We start from the raw sequence: 24,015 nt of genomic DNA, 5'->3' as shown, positions 1-24,015 counted from the left end.
CCAAATTTGAATACTGGTGGAGTTGGGGGGAATTGATTTTGTCATTTGGAAGTTGTAGTTGCTGGGATTTATAGCTAACCTACAATCAAAGAGCATTCTGGACTCCACCAACAATGAAATTGAACCAAACTTGGCATACAGAACTCCCATGATCAACAGAAAATACTGAAAGGGTTTGGTGGGCATTGACCTTGAGTTTTGGAGTTGTAGTTCACCTACATCCAGAGCACTGTGGACTCAACCAATGATGGATCTGGACCAAACTTGGCATGAATACTCAATATGCCCAAATGTGAACACTGGTGGAATTTGGGGAAAATGTGTTGCTTTCATGGCCGGAATCACTGGGTTATCATGTTTTCCAATGAGTCACGTTGACTCATGATATGGTATGTCCAAAGCGTGACAGCCTCAGTTTAGTCGTCTTCACTTCTAGTGAGAGTTCAGACTTGATTTTCCCTAAGACCCATTTGTTTGTCGTTTTATATTTTTGTGGAATTAGGAGAATACTTATCAGTCAAACATTTCAAATACATTTGTTTTGCTGTCAGCTTTCTTCACCGTCTAGCTTTCGCAACTATATATCAGAATAAGACATACTAAGACATCTACCATCCTGACATTGTTATTCAATTATTTACACTTGAGATTCTTATTGATTTCCTTTTTAGTTGTCCTTCAAAGTCATTGTCATTTTTTGATTTCTTGACATTTTGATTAATAACCGAGTCAAGGTATAGAAACCATTTGATTATTTTGATGTCTTCCGTGATCTGCCTTAAAGTTATGTAAATTATCTATCATTCATTTTGTTTTCTTAATACAAAGAAACTCTTTCTTAGTACAAATAAATGAGCCTGTATTGCTTAATAGAAATTATGCCAGAAAAGATGAATGTACACTTCATGGCAGGGGGTTGCATTGAATGGCCCTTGTAGTTGCTTCCAGCTCTCTGTTTCTATGAAATATATGAGGTAGTTACTACATCATTACATAATCCGTCTTTCCTCTAAGGAGCTGAGGGTGACATTCATGCTTTCATAAACAAATACACCATTTTATCTTCAAATCAACCCTTCAGGGAGAATTAAGCAGAGAGGCACTATCTGTCCCGAAGTTAATATGATTGAACTAAATATTAAATTGCAAATCTGAAAGAAGTACTGTATGAAACTCTTTGGTGTGATACAGCAGGTGTCATTGTTGGAAAAGGGAACTTTGTTTTATTCGAACAGTAGCTTGGGTACTCGGTTTTGCCCGGGTTATTTGAAAAGGGTCATTTTTTTTATTTTACAAAATGCATAAAGTTGTGGGTGAACTACAACTCACATCATGCCAGGTTAACCCCCTGAAACCTGTAGTTAAAGCTTGTTGTGTTGGGGTAGTTTTCTATGAATGCATCATTGGTGGGGTTCAGTGTGCTCTCTGGCTGCAGGATGAACTAGAGCTCCCACCATGGTGAGTCAGTCTCCCTCAATTCCCTCCAGTAGGTTCAGTTGGTCATGGGGTTCTGTATGCCAAGTTTGGTCCAGATCCATCATCGGTGATGGTCACAGTGTCTCTGGATGTCAGTGTGCTACAACTTCCAGAAATGAAGATCAGCTCCATCCCCCAAACCTCTCCAGTATATTCAATTGGTCATGATGGTTCTGTGTGCTAAGTTTGATCCAGGTCAATCGCTGGTGGGGTTCACAGTTTCTCAGGTTGTAGGTGAACTACAACTCCCAGAAATTGGGGTCTGTCCCTGCCAAACCCCTCCAGTATTCAAAATTGGGTGTATAAACCTGCATGCATTGTTGTTTAATTTTATGGTGGTCTCTGGATATAGATGAGCTACAACTCCCCCACAAATCAAGGTGAATTCCCCCCAAAGCCCTCCAGTATTTTTTGTTGGCTGTGAGGGTTCTGTGTGCAAAATTAAATCCAGGTCCATCTTTGGTGAGGTTCAGAAAGCTCTTTGATTGCAGGTGAACTTTAAATCTCAGTACCTCCAACTCCCAAATGTCAAGGGCAATCCCCCCCCAAACCCACCAGTATTCAAATTTGGGCATATGGGGCATACATGCCAAGTTTGGTCCAGATCCATTGTTCTTTGGGTTCACAGTGCTCTCTGAATGTAGGTGAATGACAACTCCTATAAATCAAGGTCTATTGCCCACAAACCTATCGAGTATTTTTCATCATGGGGGTTCTGTGTGCCAGATGTGGTCCAAGTCCATTGCTGGTGGGGGTCACAGTGCTCTGTCTTGATGCAGGGTGAACTACAGCTTCCATCATGTTGAGTTCATCCCCCAAACCCCTCCAGTATGTTCAGTTGCTGATAAATTCTGCCCCAATTTCTGTGCACCATAGAAAAGAGTAGGAAAGGGTTATGGGAGAGGCAGTGGGTGGTGTCATGCAAATTCCACACCAATTGCGAGACTGAGAAATACTGAGATGTCTGTGGTGGAGGAAACACATAAAATCTAGGATTAAATTGTCCCCGCATGAAAGCCTTCACTTGGGTAGTGGGCAGTCTTGTGTTTGTGGAGGACACTGGCAGGGGTTGTACATGTTTACGGCACTTGCTATTACCTGCAATGTCATTGGGTGAGGGCCATTGGTGTCTTCTGCATAGTGTTAGCTATAGCTATTTGTGGAAGTGGGAACCTGTCTGTGGAAGTGGACACCCCAGACACATACACACATACATATTTTCACTTATTATGTGTATAGATGTGCAGCCTTTTATAGATGCTTTTTTGCAGCACTAACAACTAGCAGTTTGAAAACATGCCAATGTGAGTAGATCAATAGGTACCACTCCGGCGGGAAGGTAACGGCGCTCCATGCAGTCATGCCAGCCACATGACCTTGTGTCTACAGACAACGCCGGCTCTTTGGCTTAGAAATGGAGATGAGTACCAACCCCCAGAGTCAGACATGATTGGACTTAACATCAGGGGGAAAGCTTTACCTTTTTTACCTGACCACTGACAAGTATTGCAAAGACTCATCCTTTAGTAAACTCTTAGTATAAAGCTATAGCACTACAAGAAAAAAAATCTTATGCAGTATGGCCTCCATATCCGTAAATGGTTATGTTCCAGGATTTTGCATGGATCCAAGAAACTGCAGGTAATAGTGAACCTTATTGAATGAATGACTTTTGATGGACTCATAACTTAGAGTGCATGTGTCAAACTCAAAGTCCACCAGCCGAATTTGGCCCACTATGCCATTTTATATGACCCTCCAGATGCTGAACCACAACTCCTATATTTCTCATCATTAGACATCATGACTAGAGCTGATGGGAGTTGTGATACAGCTACATCTGGAAGGCTGCACCTTGTTCTTTTTAGTCAGGAGGATGGGGTTTGAATTTAGATACAAGGCTTGTGGATATGATGTCAAACTTTAAAATGTCCTTTCACCTTTCCCCTGTCTTAGAGCCACAAGTGCTTTTGGTTTGTAATTCCCATTATTCCCAATCCACATGGTGTATAATCAAAATTGAAGGGACTTGTCATTCAATAACATCTGGGGACTCAAACTGGTTAAAAGCTAAAGAGCTTTAACCACTATGTAAACAAATTATAGTTGGCCCTCTGTATCCACGGATCCTCCATCCATGGATTCAACGGCCCTTTGAAGTCAACCATACGGCTGATTTGGACCTCAATGAAAATGAATTGGACATCCTGCCATATAATCTTGTTGGATGACCTAGGAAATGCCTAGAGAAGATACCACTGTAGGTAAGTATCACTAGGCCCTCCAGCATGACTTTTTGGTAAATATACAGCAGAAGGACCTCCATAATGCCTGAAAAAATAATATTTTGCCAGGCATGAGTGAATCAAACCATGGGTCCCCTTCCTACAGATACGGGAGCTGTACTGTATGTGACTAGCTGATGGAGAAGACTAGTAGCCTTCCTTGAGAGAATCAGCAATGTGTGTCAGTCTTTTAAGGCACATGTAATGAGGGAATCAGTCCTCTCTGTTTCTCAGTTTCTCATATGCATGCTAGCAAAAAGTAACAATCTTCCTTTTCCAACAGTAACACTCACTGTCACACTTGCTTCTTCACTCTTCTTTTTCCCCCGTCAGGTTTTGCGCTCATCATCACGCCCCCGCACCTATTGTTCATACCTGTCTTTCTGTAATTCTTTGTTTTTCTACAGCTGTTTGATCTTCCGAGGGGGAGTTGGCACTTTGCCTTCCCACACAGGCCTGAAGCTTTTATATTGTTCCATCGCTGTTGCTTTTAAAGGGTTTCTCTTTCTCTCTTTCTCCTTCATACGTGTGTAACCAAGAGAGCGTTGTGTGCCTGTTGAGCTGCAGTTGTGCACAGCTGGAACTGACTACTTGTGCAGTTTCATGGGGACATAAAATAAATGATTAATCGCAGGAGAAAAAAGTGGTCCTGAAGTCTCTTATGAAGCACTTCTGCCTGTTCTCTAATCCCAATGAGTGAGGACTAGTTCAGGTACTGCCACAGCCATGTTCAGAGATAGGATAGTAGACATAGGTTTGCCTATTGAGCTAGTTTTAAGAAACTTTAAAAAATCTAGTTGGGTTGTATTTATGATAGAAGGGAGAAAAAATCAACTACAGTTAAGCTTTCTACATTCACTGTGATTTAGTTGGGGCACGGTACCCCTACTAAAGCAAAACACTGCTAATAAAAACTTATTCCATTTCCCTTAGAAAACCCATCCCTCAGAATGGGTAGACCCTCCAGCATGACTTTCATTGGATGCCTACAAAATGCCTAGAGAAGTGTTTTTTCTAAGATATACTGACCAACCTTCAGGCATGGATTTAAAAGATATTAAGTCACAGCAATTTTGGGCATTTTTAGCTGGGCAGCATCACTTCAGTATTGGTTACCTACCGTGTTTCCCCGAAAATAAGACATACTCATAAAATAAGCCGTAGCAGGATTTCTAAGCATTTGCACAATATAACCCATACCCTGAAAATATGACCTAGTGATAGTAGGACTTTGCAGCGTGCTGGCACGGAGTGGTAAAGAAAGCAGCTGCCCTTTCCCTCTGCCACGGCCGACTTACCAGCTCACACCAGCACGCCCTCCTTCCTGCCCAAGCAAATCAATGTCTTATTTTCAGGGAAACACGGTAGTATTTGTCAGTGAAAATTTTCTCTTTTTCAAAGGTTGTCCAGCAGCCCCATTCCACATTTCCTCCTTCTCCTTTGTCGAGCTGGATGTTCTTAGCAGCATTAGCATTGCGAAGATTGTGAAGTAGGGCTGGAGAAACACATGCTTTCAGTGTCAAGTTGCAGAAACATTATCTGTAATAAATTGCAATAAAACTTGAAGTCATAAAGAATGGATTATCTGACCTGGTAGTTTCAGGGCCCTTCCACACAGCTCTTTATCCCAGGATCTGATCCCAGATTATCTTCTTTGAACTATATTATATGAGTCCCCACTGCAAGATAACTTGCGATAAACAGATAATCTGGGATCAGATCTTGGGATATAATAATAATAATAATAATAATAATAATTATTATTATTATTATTATTATTATTATTATTATTATTTGTGAGGATTCGTTATAGAGGCACCATGATGTGGTGAGTTAACTTGAAAAGGCATGTGGTGACAGCTGATTGGCTGAGCCAACCAGGAGCCAGAATTCTGATTGGCTGCTGTCTCTAGCTTGGTGCGGAAACAAACAGTTTTAACTGCCACTTTCATCTCGGAGAGGGAGGAGAGCAGCTGACTGGAAATGGTCAGGAAGGAAATGACTGTCATACTCTCCGAAGCCTGATTATTTATAAGGCAAATGAGGCATATTTAAAGACTGTTTATTCCCTATGTTCTCTGTGTGAATTCAGAAAGGCGGCTATATATTTTGTTGACCTGTTTGAACTTTTGAACAGAAGTAAAGATACTCTTACTTGTTACACAAACCTGGGTGACATTTTATTATACTGCAGGGTTTATCTTGCTTCAGAAACTGTGATAAAGCTTCTATTTATTTATTTCTACAACTCCCAACAAACTTTATTTATAACCCGCCCTCTATCCCTAAAGGGGCTCAGGATAAAGGGGCAGTGTGGAAGGGCCCTCATTTAATGTATGCACATTTTTAGTTATGAATGAAAACTTTATGGGAAGATGGTGAATTTCTCGTTTTCCTCCTCCTCCTTTCTTCAGTTCTTCCTCTGCCTTCCTTCTCCTCTTCTTTTTCTTCCCCTATTTTTCTTCCTCTTTCTCTTCTTCTTCCCCCTCCCTCTCCTCTTGCTTTTCCCTCCATTTCTTCTAATCTCTCTCCTTACCCCACTCTTTCTTTTGTTTACTGATTCCCACTTGGGTCCTTACAATGGCTTAAAGGTTAAGAGCTTCAAAATTCAGTTTCCTAAAATAGATGAAGAGTTTCAACATGATGTCTGGTAGCAGACACAAGAGAATATCAGGGTGTAAAGTCCATGTCAAGCTGCGCTTACAGTCTGTGGATATGAAAAAAAATGACTGTGGGATTACCTAAATAAACATTCTAATCGTGAAATAAAAGAAGCAGTTTGGATCCTGTTTTCCTAAATACTGTAGTTTCCCAACCCTAGAGTAGCTAGCTAACACAAAGTCAGACATTGCTTAGAAAAAATCTGAGAAGAGGATTTTGGATAAAGTACCCCTTGGGAGATGCAATATATTCATATATATTTTTCTTTCATTTCAGTTATTAGAAATTAATTAATAGATTAATTAATCCCAATGCAGAAATCCAAATGCAAAATAGTAAATTTAGTTTAAAAATGAATTAAACTGTCCCATTACATAAGAAAACTTCGAGCTTAACAGATAAGCTAGGGAGGTTCTATGCGGACATTTATTCCAAGGCCAATCCAGAATGTCAAGCTGCTAATTGGCCCAGGATGGTTCTTACTGCCATGGTAAGAACTTCAAAATTTCCAAGTCTTCACCTGGACCTTCCTCTCATTGTTCCAACCAAATCTGTGTATCTATATTTTGAGTCCATTTAATCATACAATCGTTCACTTGTAAGAAATAGCTCTTACTCATACCATGTGGTCTAGCAACTCTCCTTGTGTTGTCAGTGATGGGGCCAAGCTCTTTGGGAACTATATCCTGGAATTTGCAAGCAAAATCAAGCAAATGTTGGATTATTCCCCAATTTGTTTTGATCGTCATGAAAACAGTACACAGTAATGTGAGTGTTAAAATGGCTGCACATTTTTTAAAATTTCCTTGACAGCAGTTAGCAAAATTAAACCTTTTGGTACACACAGGTTTTGAATAATTTTAAACTTAATTTCATTCTACACTGTTAGTGATAATCTTCTTGAATTGTAAATCCGCCCCACGTTTAAGGAACAAAAAGGCAAGTGAGAGGATTGATAAAAATATAAATGTTCAATGTGTGCCCTCTGTTGGAATATAAGTTGAACTAGAACACTGCTTCTCAAACTGTGGCTCCTGACCCACAGCTCAATGTTGGGGTCCTGAAAAAGTAGGCATGCCATCAATTTATATGAATATGTTTGCAAAAACTTGCAGGGTTTACAGTCAACTCTGCAGAAAATGCTTTAGCTGTACTCCATAAAAAGGCAAATCAGCCTGTTCAGCAAACCTTGTAAATGCTGATTTGTTATCAGTAAATGCTTGATTTTTATTCCTATTTCACATACCTATATACCCAGGGTCACATGTAAACATGTATTGAGCAAAAAGGGGTCACAAGTGGAAACAGTTTAAGAAGCCCTGGATTGGAATGCTGAGTTGTGACTTCGCCTTCCTGTCTAATCCACAAACAAGCCTTCTGCCTTCCCATCATCCAAGTTTTAAACTTGTAAACATTCATTCAGATAAGCATGCCTCTTTGGGGGAAAAAGGCTGCGACCTCAACTTGCTAGAACAGCAAATATATTTTAGCATTGTCAGGGTTAATAAACTGTTGGACTGCACCCTTTTTTCTCCTCTGCTAGAATATGTTTTCCATAAACAGACTGGTTCTTTGCAAAATCAAAGCTGCCACCGCCCTTTCCTTGTTTCTTAGCCAAAGCTGTGTGTTTTATGTTTATTTATTTGGCTTGTAAGGTAAAAGCTGACTTTAAGCCATTTTCAAAAACTTGGATACTGAGTGATACAGCTACTGATGGTCAACGTGCTCAAACGTACACAGCGGAGTGTAGTTCCATGAGAGGCAGAATGATGGTATAACTCTTACAAATCAGAATTAATATGCCCTCCTGGATGCTATTTTCTTTCATTCTCCAACTTTCTCGTTTTGCAGGAAGCGAGACTGTGAAAATCATTAACACCTAGAAATCTTACATTTGCTGTGCTTACATTTATTTGGGAACTTTGAGAGCTACTCCTCTTTAGATGCCTAAATTGTATTTCTAAATCCTCAACTGAAGTTTTAAGATAATGGAAATGGTAGAAATTTGAAGGATTATTTTCTGCAATTCTCAGCCCCACACACAATACTTCTGTCCACACATACGATTATGGGAACACCGAGAATTCTGTATTTTCCAACATGTTGACCAAAATTTAATAAAACATTAGAATACTTTGGAACAGTTGATGAGACCTTAAGAGAGAGAAAATTGGCACCAGTGGCAAGAAGAACATGGAAAAAATAGGGAAAGGTTCCTGCACTACAAAAAAACTAACTATGTGCACAAGGGAAATTTTCTTTCATGAGTGTCTTATTTTCCTAAGATGTCAATTTTGATGACCAAACTTTCTATACTTGTTTTTAATATGCTGGGTCAAGCTAGTGAAGGTGGGCTTTTCTGTTCTCTTCTTTCTGTTTTGCTCATCATGTTTGCTCAGTAAGTGCTACTGGGGACAACTGTTGTTAGTGTGGCTTGTTGGATGCAGACAAACATCAGCTACATTAAGATTGGCTAGAGATGAATCCAGATTTTCCCAAAAAAGATTTAGTGTTTACTATAGAAAGCTGCAACCTGACACTGAAATTCTGTGTTTCTTCAGCCCATTTTCTCATACTCCAAAGCTGATGCAGCTAAAGATCTTTCAGCTAGACAGAGAATGAAGGCACTGGTTTAGGAACAGCTTCCTTGGCATTAGGTGGAAAATCTGGGTGGTATCTGCATACAGATGGCACCGTACTCCAAAACATCAGATGACCTCTCAGGAGGGCAAAATGGAGCCCTGAGGAACCTCACAGGTCAACGGCCAGGGGTTTGAACAGCACCACCTTCTGGGTACAGCCCTCCAAGAAAGATTGGAGCCGCTGTAAGACAGTGCCTCCCAGTCCCATTTCAGCAAGACGATCCAGACGGATACCATAGTCAATGGTATCAAAAGCCGCTGAGAGATCCAAGAGAACCAACAGGGACACACTCCCCCTTTCTAGCTTTTTGCGTAGGTCATCCATCAAGGCAACCAAAGCTGTCTCTGTTCCACAGCCAGGCCTGAAATCAGATTGAAATTGGTTTAGATAATCTGTTGCATCCACAAATCTCTGGAGTTGGGAAGCCACCACATGCTCCTAAACCTTGGTTAGAAAGGGAAGGCTGGACACTCGCTGATAATTGTTCAGGGGTTCAGGGATCGCTTTTTTAGTATAGGCCATACAACTGCCTCCTTTAAGTAGCTGGAATTTTGCCTTGTTCCAAGGAGACATTGGAACATTCCCCCACTCTACCACTCCGGCCTGTTTGATCAGCCAGGAAGGGCAAGGATCTAGAATACTTTGGAATAGAACTCACCTCTCCAAGGATCCTGTCCACATCCTCAGGCTGCACAATTGAAAGATATCAACACTGGACAAGCAGGAGCCAAAGTTCCATCCATTGGAACTGTATCGATAACAGCATCTAAGGCGGAACTGATCTGAATGACTTTATCTGCAAAGTGCCTTCCAAATTCTTCACAGTGAGCTGCTGAACGGTCAGGGATTTCTCCTTGATGACCAGTATGTAATAGCCCTCTGACCACAGGAAAGCTCTGCCTTATATTATTAAAACTAGAAACTAGCCGGACTGGAGCCTGGGGGAGATTCTGGCAATTGCACTCTACAAATGTTATTTGTTCAGGCTCTGAGTGCACTGAGTACCATTTAGAACACACATTTCTCCTGAACCTACACTGCTATAGTGGGGTGTTTTCATTGTGTGATGTTAAAGAACAGCTAGATTCTGACATCCTGCTGTCTGCTTTGTTCACACAGTTATAAGACCATCCCTGTCATTTGACAGAAGGATCCAACTGCCTTAAACAACAGATGTTGGGGCAAAACGATAGTGAACCTGTTCCTCTCAAGCCATTGTTGGTTCAAGAAGGACGGGAGCTGTATGGATCACAGAACCTGTCCCGTACCACTAATCCAGTTGTTCCCAAACTCTCATCCTGCAGTTGTTTTGGACTTCAGTTCTGAAGAACTGAAGTACAAAATACCTGTAAGATCAGAGTTTCGGAAATTCTGCTCCATCTTCTACAAAAAAAGGGGGATTATCTTTGCAATTGCCTCCTCCCTTACCAACCCACGCGGGTCTTAAGATCTGCCGGGGAGGCCCTTCTCTCGCTTCCGCCTTTGTCTCAAACGCGAATGATGAGGACAAGGGAGAGGGCCTTCTCAGTGGTGGCCCATCAGCTCTGGAACTGTCTCCCCAGGGAGATCAGACTGGCACCTACCCTGCCCACCTTTCGCAAAGACCTAAAGACGTGGATGTTCTGGTGCACTTGTGAGTAAGTAGTCCCACCAGATACTATGCCCTCTTACAACTCATTATGAGTTATTGCACTTTATCACTGTTCCTTACTCTTTATGGTTTTAGTGTTTACTGAGATTGCTCCTCCGCCCCTAGTTTTGATCGCCCTTATACCTCCTAGGAGCCCTATTCAGAGTTCTATACAATTTTACCCTCTGAATGTTTAGTTATTATTATTGTCTTGGTTTTAATTCCATTGATGTGTTTTATTGTTTTATGTAGTTATAATGTTTTAAATTGATGGCTCTATGTGTTTAACTTGTGTTCTTGGACTTGTACCCACGTGAGTCGCCCCAAGTCCCTTCGGGGAGATGGAGGCGGGATACAAAAATAAGGTGGTGGTGGTGGTTGTTGTTGTTGTTATTATTATTATTGTCTTGATGTCTTTATTGAAGCAAGACTCACCTGTATGTCAGCTTGTAAGTATAGAGTGGAGAAACCACCACCTTATTTTTTTCCTCAGGTAGAACATTGTCTTGGGCTGAGAAGATAATGTTGTGAAAGCAAGGACAGGATCTTGTGCCCTTTGCTAAATGTGCGAAAGTAGGAATTTCCAAGAGCATCAACTTCTTTCATTCTTACCTTACTAATGGTGCTTACAGAACTCCATTCTTGTACATACCTTTTTAAAGATTTGTAGAAAGAGTTACCTCCTCTGATAACTAGGGGCCCTTTCAAACAGCACAATTATAGCAGTGTGATTCCACTTAAACTGCATTGCTTGCCTCCTAAGGAATGCTAGATTGTGTAGTTTGATGAGCCACTGCAACTCCCTGCTTCGGAATTCAAGATGCCCCTTCTTTAAACTACCAGCCTCGGGATGCCATAGGATGTTGCCAGAGCAGTTAAAGTGGGATCATAGCATTGTAATTGTGCCATTTGAAAGAATCCTATGCGTTCTTTATACTTCAATATGCATATAAAGCTCTGCTTTCAAATTGCCGACATAAAACTTCCCTATAAAATCTTTGCTGACGTAAGATAAAGCTGAAAGCAGAGTGAAAGATGAGATTTAAAAGACATTTGACCTTTGGTAAACAAGGAGAATGGGACTTTTTTATTTGCAAGGTGTGGCTGCGGAGAGGCTAGAGGGTATTCGAGAAAGAGGTTGACACTATCAAATATATCACGACCTCTCAACAAGAAAGATATTGTCTCCCTCTCTCCTTTGTGGTTTTCTTCTTCTTCTTCAAACAAGGCAAATTGCATTCCTCACTGTGGACTACGTCCTTGCCAAATTTATTGAACAAGGAAATTATTTTTCTCCTTTGTGCAAACATTTCAGTCAAACTGTAAGCTGTTTGTAATGCTGTGAGAAAAATTCCTGCCATACCCTCTAAACACCTGCACTATCTAGAAGCTGCTAGTCTCTTGTTTATAAATAAACTTCTGTTAATGATCTTTTCATCTTGTCAGTGGTGTTTTTGTCTGTCAAATGCTATGTTGTATTTATTACAGGAAATGTTCAATGTGATTCCCCACAGAGTCTCAACTGCCCTGATAAGCCAGTGTATGTGTATGTTTCAATGCCTTGGTGATTAGCATACTTCCCAAGCTACGTATGTTTAGAGATGGTTTAATTGGTTTGAGTAAAGTTGTCAGCAACATAATGCAAACAAATAATGGAATATCTCTGTGACAATTGAAAGGTCAGTTTTAATAGAAGAAAATATTGCACTGACTAGGAGGAACAGGAGGTGATTTAAGTGTAGGTTTTTTGGGATGCATCTAAACTGCAGAATGTATGCAGTATAGTAAATATGATTTAGGCAGGGCCGGCCCCACTAATGCGGCAGCTGACGCCGCCGCCTCGGGCGCAGGCCCGGGGGGGCGCCGTCAGGCTGGGCGGGAGGCGGGGCACCGCCCTGACGGTGCCCCGCCTCCCGCCCAGTGCGCCCTGGCCCGTCTGGCCTGCTAGAAAAGGCCAGACGGGCGAGCGGGAGTAGCGTGGGAGGCGGGGCCAGCTCTGACGCCGCTCCCCCCCCCCGCCCAGCGTGCCTTGGCCCTGCCTCCCACGCAGCGTGGGAGGCGGGGCCAAGGCACGCTGGGCGGGGGGGGGGGAGCGGCGTCAGAGCTGGCCCCGCCTCCCACGCTACTCCCGCTCGCCCGTCTGGCCTTTTGTAGCAGGCCAGACTCAGCGGAGGTTTCTCCAGGCCGCGATTGCGGCCTGGAGGAACCTCCGCTGAGTCTGGCCTGCTACACAAGGCCAGACGGGCGAGCGGGGGTAACGTGGGAGGCGGGGCCAGCTCTGACGCCGCCCCCCCCGCCCAGCGTGCCCTGGCCCCGCCTCCCACGTTGCGTGGGAGGCAGGGCCAAGGCACGCTGGGCGGGGGGGGGGGGAGCGGCGTCAGAGCTGGCCCCGCCTCCCACGTTACCCCCGCTCGCCCGTCTGGCCTTTTGTAGCAGGCCAGACTCAGCGGAGGTTCCTCCAGGCCGCAATCGCGGCCTGGAGAAACCTCCGCTGAGTCTGGCCTGCTACACAAGGCCAGACGGGCGAGCGGGGGTAACGTGGGAGGCGGGGCCAGCTCTGACGCCGCCCCCCCGCCCAGCGTGCCCTGGCCCCGCCTCCCACGTTGCGTGGGAGGCAGGGCCAAGGCACGCTGGGCGGGGGGGGGGGGGAGCGGCGTCAGAGCTGGCCCCGCCTCCCACGTTACCCCCGCTCGCCCGTCTGGCCTTTTGTAGCAGGCCAGACTCAGCGGAGGTTCCTCCAGGCCGCAATCGCGGCCTGGAGAAACCTCCGCTGAGTCTGGCCTGCTACACAAGGCCAGACGGGCGAGCGGGGGTAACGTGGGAGGCGGGGCCAGCTCTGACGCCGCCCCCCCCGCCCAGCGTGCCCTGGCCCCGCGTCCCACGTTGCGTGGGAGGCAGGGCCAAGGCACGCTGGGCGGGGGGGGGGGAGCGGCGTCAGAGCTGGCCCCGCCTCCCACGTTACCCCCGCTCGCCCGTCTGGCCTTTTATAGCAGGCCAGACTCAGCGGAGGTTCCTCCAGGCCGCAATCGCGGCCTGGAGAAACCTCCGCTGAGTCTGGCCTGCTACAAAAGGCCAGACGGGCGAGCGGGGGTAGCGTGGGAGGCGGGGCCAACTCTGGCCCCGCCCCCCCGCCCAGCGTGCCCTGGCCCCGCCTCCCACGCTGCGTGGGAGGCGGGGCCAGGGCACGGGGGGCGGGGCCAACTCTGGCCCCGCCCCCTCACTATTCGCCCTGGCCCCGCCTCCCACGCAGCGTGGGAGGCGGGGCCAGGGCACGCTGGGCGGGGCCAGGGCGCCGGTGGCGGGGGCGCTTTTCAGCACCCCCGCTTTACATCAAAAAATATCTCCGGCCGGCCCTGGATTTAGGGGTCTGTGGCACAGCAGGTTAAACTGCTAAGCTCCAGAATTTGCTGACCGAAAGGTTGGTGGTTCGAATCCGTGGGACAGGGTGAGCTCTTGTTGTTAGCCCCAGCTTCTGCTAACCTAGCTGTTCGAAAACATGCAAATATGAGTAGATCAATAGGTATCACTTAGGCAGGAAGGTAACAGCTCTCCATGCAGTCATGCTGGCCAAATGACCTAGGGGGCATCTACAGACAATGCCGGCTCTTCGGCTTAGAAATGGAGATGAGCACCACTTTCCAGAGTCTGACTTAATGTCAAGGAGAAACCTTTGCCTTAACCTTTACCTTTATTAATTATGACTACGATGGCTCAATGCTATGGAATCATAGGAATTTTGCCTTCAGTCTCACAAAATGGCAAGGGGAACCCTCCTCTGGTTATATATTGCCAAGAAGACTCTATGGTTGAGGCTCCATAAGTCAGTTTTGAATTGAGAATATATGACAACAAAGGAACAGAAATACTTGGATGCTCTTGGCATTTTGGGGTAACAGCGAGGACAGGAGGGCAGAGATTCTATTTATCATTTGGCTTCAAGATACTTGCAACTAGAAATGATGCAGAAGCAGTTGCCCCATTACCTTCATTCCCTTTTCCAGTTGATTTGAACAAACAGATTTTCAATGTTGGCTAGGGACTCAAATATCTGTAGGGTGAAGAATCTGGTCTGGAGTTTAATTTAAACGTTAAATCCATATGCTGAAACCATCACCCACCCCAGTTCTAATAGATTCATCAATTTGGATCACTCTTATTCAAGCTTAAATCTATTCCAGATTCATCACTGCAGACTCTTCTGTTTTACAAAACAGGCTGGAAAGTTTGGTAGGCAAAGGAAGTAAGGTGGGTATGGTGCCAAGTGGGAATCTATAGCATGTTTTGCCATTCTTGGCTTGTAAAACAAAGAGATCCAATCAGACTTGTCATTCTGCAAAGAATAAGCCAATGGCATCAAGAACATAGAAGGAAGGCCATCTGCATCATTGTCCTTGATAAACTGATTTTGCCCCACCACAAGGTTCCATCCTGAGGCCTTGGAGATGACATGGGAAACAGGAACTCTGCCAAGGTTCCATATACAAACTAAAGAAAACACGGAGGAACATTCAGTATGTCCTTGTTTTCAGAGGATGCTCCTTTGTAAGACTTCCTCTTTCTGAAGGTCTATTCAGTCCAAGTGCAGCTTAGCGCTCCAGGGCCAGCCCACAATTAGCAGATGAATAACAGACTTGGATAGCAAGCACATATATACACAAATCACATGATACCAAATTTCTCCACTTTCTTCTATGATGTTTATATTTCTGAGTTGACATCCATTCATTTAATTGTCATGCACACATCATATGCAAATCCATCGTCTTTGATATTAATGATGCATTTCATTTTCTTCTGTTTTCTTTGGTCATTGGTAAGCTGCCATCCAGGGGAGCAGAGTGTACAGATAGCTATACCATTTTCTCTTCTACAAGGCATTTACATGCATACATATAAGATTAAGAAACAAATGAGATATGTATTGTAAGGACCAGATTGGAAGATGCCCTGTTTATTAAGCTCTTCTTTTCTCCCTCACCTGAACATCATCATCATCATCACCACCACCACCAGGGTTGGTACCCAAAGTGGCTATATTCATGCATTCATTTCTTACTATGCCCAATTTATAACCCACTGGTTTACCTATAGATCTTCTAATTTGCTTTGAACATATATATGAATATATGTTAACCTTCTAATAAATATAATTCAAAATTAAAAGATGAAGTAAACAATCAATTTTAAATGAAAAATAAAACCACAAACAAAGTTAAAAACTTGACATTATACTAAATGTCCTTTGATCAATGCTGGCCACTTGGACTGCCTCTAGTGTCGCTGTAAGAAGGTCCTCCATTGTGCATGTGGTGGTGCTCAGACTGCATTGTAAGTGGTCTGTGATTTGTTCTTCTCTGCACTCGCATGCCGTGGACTCCACTTTCTTAAGGTTGGCTCTGCATCTTATGGTGCCAGAGTGCAGTCTGTTCAGCACCTTCCAAGTCACCCAGTCTTCTGTCTTCCCTTGTGCTTTGCTACTCTGCTGCTGAATACACCAACACCTTAAATCAAGAAATAACTTCCTAAGACCTACAGAGATACTCGCAGGAACACCTCAGCAAGAGAGAGTCTAAAAGTGGCAGGCTAAAACCGAGAACCTCAATCAGTGGCTGATACCAGATGAGAAACTCCCCCCTGGGCACACAGAATGGAGAAAATTGTAATAAAGTGAATCATTTCTTAAAGTGACATCATTTTTGTGGGCTTTGGTAATAAGTTCTTTTAAGAATAGTTTTTCATGAAGTTTCTGTTGAAAAGTTATTAAAAAGTTAATCCAGAAATGTTCATCATTCTGTCAAATGAGGTTTCCTTTTATCTGATTGAGATTTTAACTGACAATTATTCCCCTGCCTTCCTTGATTACTCAAGTATTATTTCCTTCATTGTGCTTAGCAACGCCTAATCTATTAACTCGTAGTAGGAACATAAAGTTAAGCTTGCTTTGAAAAGACATTTTAACTGTTTTGTCTATACTATGATCTTTTATTGGCACATGCAAAGACCCTAAGGTTGTAAATGGCTCTTTGAGCATTTTTTCTATCTGCTATTCTGGCTTAGGGTATTGAATTTAGACTTAATCAAGGTTCAAGTCACACAAGGTGAGCTCTTCCATACTATGTTTATTGAGGATCAAGTGGAAAAGAAGAAAGCTAGGCACATCATCTTGACTTAAGCGAAGGAATTATATAAATGGAATTAATAAATTAGTAGTTGAAAGCAAAACGGATTAGCTCCCAATAAAAATAACTTTTGCATATGTTCTTTTCCAAATTTTGACGGTCATGGATGACGTTCTTCATGTGGATAACCAGAGTGGGGTCGTGGTTTAATTTTGTCCTCTTCTTTCAATACATTAACAGCTGTGCAGCGCTTAGCACAAAGCCATTTGGAATCAAACCGTTCCTGGATGGAAGAAGAGTATGCTGAGGAAGAGGAAGAAGAGGAGGAGGAAGAGGAGGAAGAAGAGGAAGAAGAAGCTCAGGACTCGGATGACACCGTGAGGGAGATGCCTGGACTGTGTAAGTTTGGTAGTTAAAGCAAAAATGGAAATACAGTAGAGTCTCACTTATCCAACATAAACGGGCCGGCAGAACGTTGGATAAGTGAATATGTTGGATAATAAGGAGAGATTAAGAAAAAGCCTATTAAACATCAAAATAGGTTATGATTTTACAAATTAAGCAGCAAAACATCATGTTATACAACAAATTGGACAGAAAAAGTAGTTCAATACACAGTAATGTTATGTTGTAATTACTGTATTTATGAATTTAGCACCAAAATATAATGATAAATTGAAAACATTGACTACAAAAATGCGTTGGATAATCCAGAACGTTGGATAAGTGAGACTCTACTGTAGTAATAGATAGAAACAATGAAGCCAGCAGGGGGCTCTCCCATCTTGCACTAGGTCTTCCAGAAATTGGCAGTTTCAAGAAGGCTCTTGCAACCGAAGCCATTACATTATAATTTCTTTCATGACCTCCGTGTTGTTTATCTAATAACCAGGATTGTCCTGTTGCTGCCTGCACAGCATCAACTTGAATTAATTCTGGGCTCCACAATTCAAGAAGGAAATTGATAACCTAGGAGATGTCCAGAGAAGGGAAACCAAAATAGTCAAAGGTCTGGAAGCCAAGCTCTATGAGGAGAAGTTTATGGAACTGGGCATATTTAGCATTGAGAAGAGAAGGTTAAGAGGGGACATGAAAGCCACCTTTACAGATTTGGAAGGATGTCACACTTAATGGGGGAAGTTGTTTTATGTGCCCTAAAAAATGTTTTTGGCCTTCAATTCCCAGAAATCTTAACAGCTGGTAAACTGGCTGGGCTTTCTGGGAGTTGTAGGTCAAAAACATCTGGGGACCCCAGGTTGAGAACCATTGCTCTAGAAACTAAGACATGGAACTATGGATTTAAATTGCAGGAAAAGAGATTCCACCTAAACATTAGGAAGAACTTCCTGGTGGTTAGAGCTATTCGTCAGTGAAATAGGCTGTCTCAAAGTGTAGTGGAGGCTGGATGACCTTCTGTGGGGAGTGCTTTGATTGTGTATTCCTACATGGCAAGGAAGTGGACTGGATGATATTTGAGGTCTCCTTCAGCTCTATGATTCTTTTCAGGTACTTGTCTTGTTCAATAAATATAGGACTTTGGCATGCTACACAATTATAGCATTACGATTGAGTTTTAACAATCATGGCAACATAGAGGTATTTTGAATTCTCAGCCAGATTACTCAAGTAGTGGACACTACCTTCACACTCCCAATTTTGAATTTGAAGTGGCCTCTGCCTATCTTCTGTTGAAAATGGGATGTTGGGTTGAACAGTTCCATGGTCTAATCATAGACTCATAGAATCATAGAGTTGGAAGAGCCATCCAGTCCAACCCCCGCCAAGAAGCAGGAAAATCTCATTCAAAGCATCCCCGACAGATGGCCATCCAGCCTCTGCTTAAAAGCCTCCAAAGAAGGAGCTTCCATCACACTCCGGGGCAGAGAGTGCCACTGCTGAACAGCTCCCACAGTGAGAAAGTTATTTCTAATCTTCAGGTGGAAAGAACTTCCTCACTTTGAGAGCTGTTCAGCAATGGAACATATTAAATAATTCTGCCATCATTTCTTTTTGAGGAATGAGAGGCACGTTACATTCTGAATTAGGAAACTCCAATCTGGACAAAAGGACAGCGAGGTAGAGATGTTTTGTATTACTTGATAGTGATGCCAATAATTTTCTCAGTCCCTAACAAATGTTGTTCTAATCCAAGATAAAAACAAAAACAAAGGATGCATCCCTAGGATGTATGTGTGTTTACAAACCATAAATAGATAGAACAAACTCATACGTACACCGCTTTCATTCTGGGGTGAGATCTCAAAAGGTGTTACGGGGAAAAGGGGAGCCAATTCCTGAGGTCAAGTAGTTCTCAGGCAGGTGGGCTGTTACTGTGGTGACGCACTTCTATTTAAAGGGCTTTCTCCCGCTGTTTGCCACGGATCCCACTCTCTGGGGGTGCACTGCGTGTACTGAATATATTTCCCTTCATTTAGCACCTCTGCTGTCAAGGAGAAGCCTGTACATGTTCCTCCCCTTCCAGCACACACACACATACATACAATTTTGCTCCTTACCCCACTACAGGGAGCTGCCAGTCTCCTAGGAAACTAGCTTTCTTCCTCAGCAGGAAAAAAGCTGCAAGATGGGAGAGATGGCATCTATACAAGGCATTCTTTTCTCTCCCACCCCCAGTCACCCTGTCCATGTATTCACTTTTTCTTACTGTGCCGGAGCAAAGGGCTGACACTTGCAGTGGTTGCTAGAGATGCCTGGCACTTTATAAATAAACCTTACCGTTTTCCTGGGAGATGTGTGAAATTTAGGATTAGTGTACTGTTTTCAATTGGAGGGAGGGGGGGAAAAAGGGCAAGGCTAATTTGATATGCAGGTATTGCTGGAATTCATTTAAACATTTACAGAAAGTTTTGTACAGGTTGAGCATCCGTTTTCCGGAATTTCGGAATCTAAAATACTCCATAATCAGTCCCAGGAAGATTACAAAATAAATGTTAGCACAGATCAAGCATTCCTAAAGCAAAATACTCCAAGTGGGTGACTAAGATAGGGACACCTGTCTTTCTGATGGTTCCATATACACAAGCTTTGTTTTATGCACATTATTAAAATTATTGTATATAAAATTAGCTTCAGGCTATATGTGGAATATGTAGCATAAATGAATTTTGTGTTTAAACATGGATCCCATCTCCAAGGTCCCCCCTACATTGTCCTTATATCCCAGGATCCGATTCCAGATTATTTATTTATTTATTTACAGTATTTATATTCTACCGTTCTCACCCCGAAGAGGACTCAGGACGGATCATAATGCACATATACATGGCAAACATTCTATGCCATTAGACATACGACATATATAGAAAGACATAGACAGACAGAGGCAATTTAACATTCCAGCTTCCAGCTTCATGAGGGTATGCTCGATTCTGGCCACAGGGGGAGCTGCCACTTCACCGTCCACTTGTGACACCGAGTCCTTGATGGAGTACTTCCTCATTCTTCCTTATGCTGCTGGAAGGTTTTATGATGTTGTAAATTAGTTAAAAATTAGCCTCCCCGCATAAAGTGGTACCTAAATTTCCTACTCGACAGATGCAACTGTCTTTTGAGCTGCATAGGTCAACAGCAAGCTAGACTATTAATGATCGGGAGCTTACTCCAACCCAGGCTGGCTTCAAACTCATGACCTCTTGGTCAGTAGTGATTTATTGCAGCTGGCTACTAACCAGCTGCACCACAGCCCTGATAATCTTTTTATCCCAGATTACATAGTAGTGGAGACTCATATAACCCAATTCAAAGCAGATAACCTGGGATCATATTCTGGGATATAAGGACAGTGTAGAAGGGGCCTAAGATATATCATTATGCATATGCAAATATTCCAAAATCCAAAAAGAAAAACCAAAATATAGAACACTTATGGTCTCAAGCATTTTCAATAAGGAATATTCAGCCTGTAATAATATGCTGGTCTGTGCAGCCATTAGGATAGTTGAGTTTTTTCTTTCTCCAAAATGCTGTATTAAAACACCTTAGTGCACCACTTATTAAGACCATCAGATTTGAAAATGGGTACCTTAGCTTTTACATCCTTTCTTGGTTTGTATTTCTTTGTTCTATCTTACAGTGTCCCAGGGGCAGAAGCAGCTGGGCACGGCTTCCAAGACAGGCTTGCTCAGGCAATGCACTGGTAAGAAAATAGCAGTACTTCAGGTACAGAAGTTGTCTTTAATGTTGTACAGTAGACCCACTTATTTCATGAGGCTATTGAATATGGGATGCAAAGAGCTTTGAATACTATGAAGTCATTCCGGAGGACCTAGAAAATGCTTTGAGAAGTATTCTCTCTAGTTCTCCAGTATGATTCTATGGTCAACTTCTGCCAGATGTTCCACCTGAATTGGACCATAGAATCTCTCTGGAGGCTTAGAAAAAAACATTTCTCTGAGCATTTTCTAATCCTTCAGAGCCTTTCTATGGTATGGTTCATCTGGAAGTTCAAGACATTTCAGGTGAGAAAAATGGGTTTCCGGATTATGTGAAAATGCTATTATGTGAAAAGTCTGGGAATGAATCCCCAGCTATAGTTACAAATTGTTAGTGGTTCCCCGTCCAAGACTAACCAAGGTTGAGCCTGCATAGTAGCTATGATCAGACAGGATCTGGTGCTTTTAAGGTATTCCTTACCCAAGAAAATAATATGAAATCCATGGGTTCACTATAAATCAACGGTTGAAAGGACATACACAGAGAGAGAGCATTTCAACAGGCAGAGCTTTTCACCCCCGATCGAAAAACAAAGACAAAAAACTGGATGTGCTCAAATGTCCACTTCTATACAACTGTAAAAGGTATTGTAACCTTGTCTTTTGCTACATTTAGTCATTTTAAGCTTTATTTTGAAGAGTTCCATCAAGATTGTGAAACTGTGCCCATCCATATGTTGTTGGATTCCAAATTGACACCCCAATCTGATCACAAATGTGGTGATTTACCTTTTCAGAGAGCTTCCTCCAACACCCCAAAAGACTGAAAATAGAACTAACATTACATCCCTTCCAACATGCTGAAACGTCACAATAGGACCTGCCAAGGGAAAATTGGGGGGGGGGGATAGACCCTTTCCTTCTCTGTAGTTGCTGACCCTTATGCTGTCTCTAGACAGCCTTTTTACTAGTTGGAAAAGATGGCTGTCATATTTCAACAATCTTTGGAACAGCACAGGCTCCCCAGCCTACATTACATGGTTCAGTAGCAAGGAAGGCACCAGCTTTGTATCAAATGTCAAGGAAAAGATTTGATCATTTGAATATTTAAGGTGGATTTAAATCACGTTAAGGTTTTAGAAAAAATGTTCAAGAGAGAAGAAAAGGTTGATATAGAATACTGGTTCCCAACCTGTGGACCATGGCCCAGAAGTGGCCACGAGAATGAAAATCTAATCCGCGAACCTCCTTTCGATTTGTTTATTTAATTTCTGCTCCTTTCCGCAGAGCTGACCATTGCATTGGATAGACCATATCAGCTCTAGATTAGTAAATGTGGTTTTTTGTGGGTGAGTAGGTAGCGACTACTTGATGGCATATGTTCTGTAAACTAGAGCTGATGTGGTCTATCCCATGCAATTTTCTGAATCAGCACCCCAAGTAATGAAACGGAATCTAAAGTTGACCCAAAACTTATTCGTAACCCTTTTGGTACTAATGTTGGAGAGTAGTCCCTGTTCAAATGATTCCTGGTCTAGTCAATGTGGTCCATGGTCAAAGTGGGCCCTGGTAAAAAAAAAAAAAAAAAAGGTTGGGAACCAATCATATAGAATAACTCAATGGCCACAGGATTTTGTAACCAGAAAAACTAAAAAAAAATAAAAAAATAAACTGAAGTAAAATCCAGATCGGTGAAGTTAACCTGTAGGTAGGATGCATTGCAGAAATGGCTGAAGAATGAGAGCAAATGACATGCTTCTGGGGAAGAGCAAGAAAAAAAAGGCACATTATCTGTTGTTAGGAAATGTGTAATTGTTACCTATACAGGAAGTGGTTGGTTTGAGAGAAGATGCGCTTTCAATTTTTCCTCCTTCTTCCTCTCTTTCTGTCTGTCTTCCCACCTTCCTTTTCCAATCTTTGTCATGACTTTCTGAGAAGTCTTGGAAAATAAGCCTAAAGAATCTGAGCGTCCTGTCTATCCGTCTCTCTCCAAATCACAGAAACGGAAAGGTAACTTTGGGGGTCACAGTGTGACACTTTGAGGGATTTATTGCTTGGGCAGGAGATAAGGGATTCCAATGCTGGAAAGACAGAAGAGAATTTTTAAGAGTTTTGAAATCGAACGGAAGCAACACGTTGCAGTCATTTTTATTTGCCCAGTAATAGCTTTCACAACTCAAACCATTGTACAGCTTTCTGAATTATTACGCAAACACACAAAAGTGGTAAACGGAAGCAGTGAAAGGATGAAAATACACCTATTCATACCACATTTTGTCCTCTAACCTCTATAAAATTTCTTGTCTATTTCCAGTTTTTGTTGCCATGGACACAGAAATGTAGGCAGAGTTGTTCAACAATTTTTTTTCAATGTGTCCCCAGTCTATAATCGTCTCTCAGAAAAGGAATCTAAGTCTCGTACCACTTTGGGGGACTTGCGGAAGATGCCCTTATCTTTTTATTTCCATACATTCTGAAATCATCCAAGGCTATGCTATTTAGCAGTAAACACCATGTAGGAAAAAATAGATCCCCCAGTTGATTAGCGCTAATAAGGGTCAGAACTGTCTGAAGTTCGATTGTCATAGGTAGAATCAAGAAGTTTCCTCTGAATCTGCTTCAGTTTATTTTTTATCCGGTTCAACCCCTGACATGTTGCACTTGTTTTTGTGAGTCCAAAAGCAAACCAATCTTATGAGCCACTTACAAGTGTAAAACTGCAGTAAGGGATCATGCCAGTAATACGCATGTTTCTTATTAGGGTAGAATCCAGTATTGTCATATCACACAATCGGAGTTTTTTGTTGTTGTTATTACTTCCCCTGCACACGCATGTAACATGTTCCAGAGACTTTTTTATTTATTCTTATCTATCTATACACATAATAAAAGTGAAAATCTGTATATGTGTATGTGGTGGTGGTGTCCACTTACACAGACAGGCTATTTCCTCCACAAACAGCTATAACCCATAGTGCTGAGGAGCCACCAAAAGCACTCCCTCCAATGACATTTCAGGTTATAGCGAG

General features: G+C 42.6%; 1 protein-coding gene across 3 annotated transcripts in view; it reads left to right on the top strand.

The window, feature by feature from the left end:
* The window catches only part of ppp1r1b (protein phosphatase 1 regulatory inhibitor subunit 1B), an 83,091-nt gene that overhangs the window by 45,358 nt on the left and 13,718 nt on the right, over positions 1-24,015 (top strand). For 2 of the 3 annotated variants that reach the window (XM_062984062.1, XM_062984061.1), the window contains exons 5-7: positions 17,055-17,213; positions 20,908-20,970; positions 22,925-22,996. In XM_062984062.1, coding sequence (XP_062840132.1) covers positions 17,055-17,213; positions 20,908-20,970; positions 22,925-22,996 — 294 coding nt within the window. The remainder of the gene's footprint in view (positions 1-17,054; positions 17,214-20,907; positions 20,971-22,924; positions 22,997-24,015) is intronic. The other variant, XM_062984063.1, reaches the window with a different exon arrangement.

Source organism: Anolis carolinensis, chromosome 6 (assembly GCF_035594765.1).
Source record: "Anolis carolinensis isolate JA03-04 chromosome 6, rAnoCar3.1.pri, whole genome shotgun sequence".
Classification (NCBI taxonomy): Eukaryota; Metazoa; Chordata; class Lepidosauria; order Squamata; family Dactyloidae; genus Anolis; species Anolis carolinensis.
This window is presented reverse-complemented; position numbering and strand designations above follow the sequence as displayed.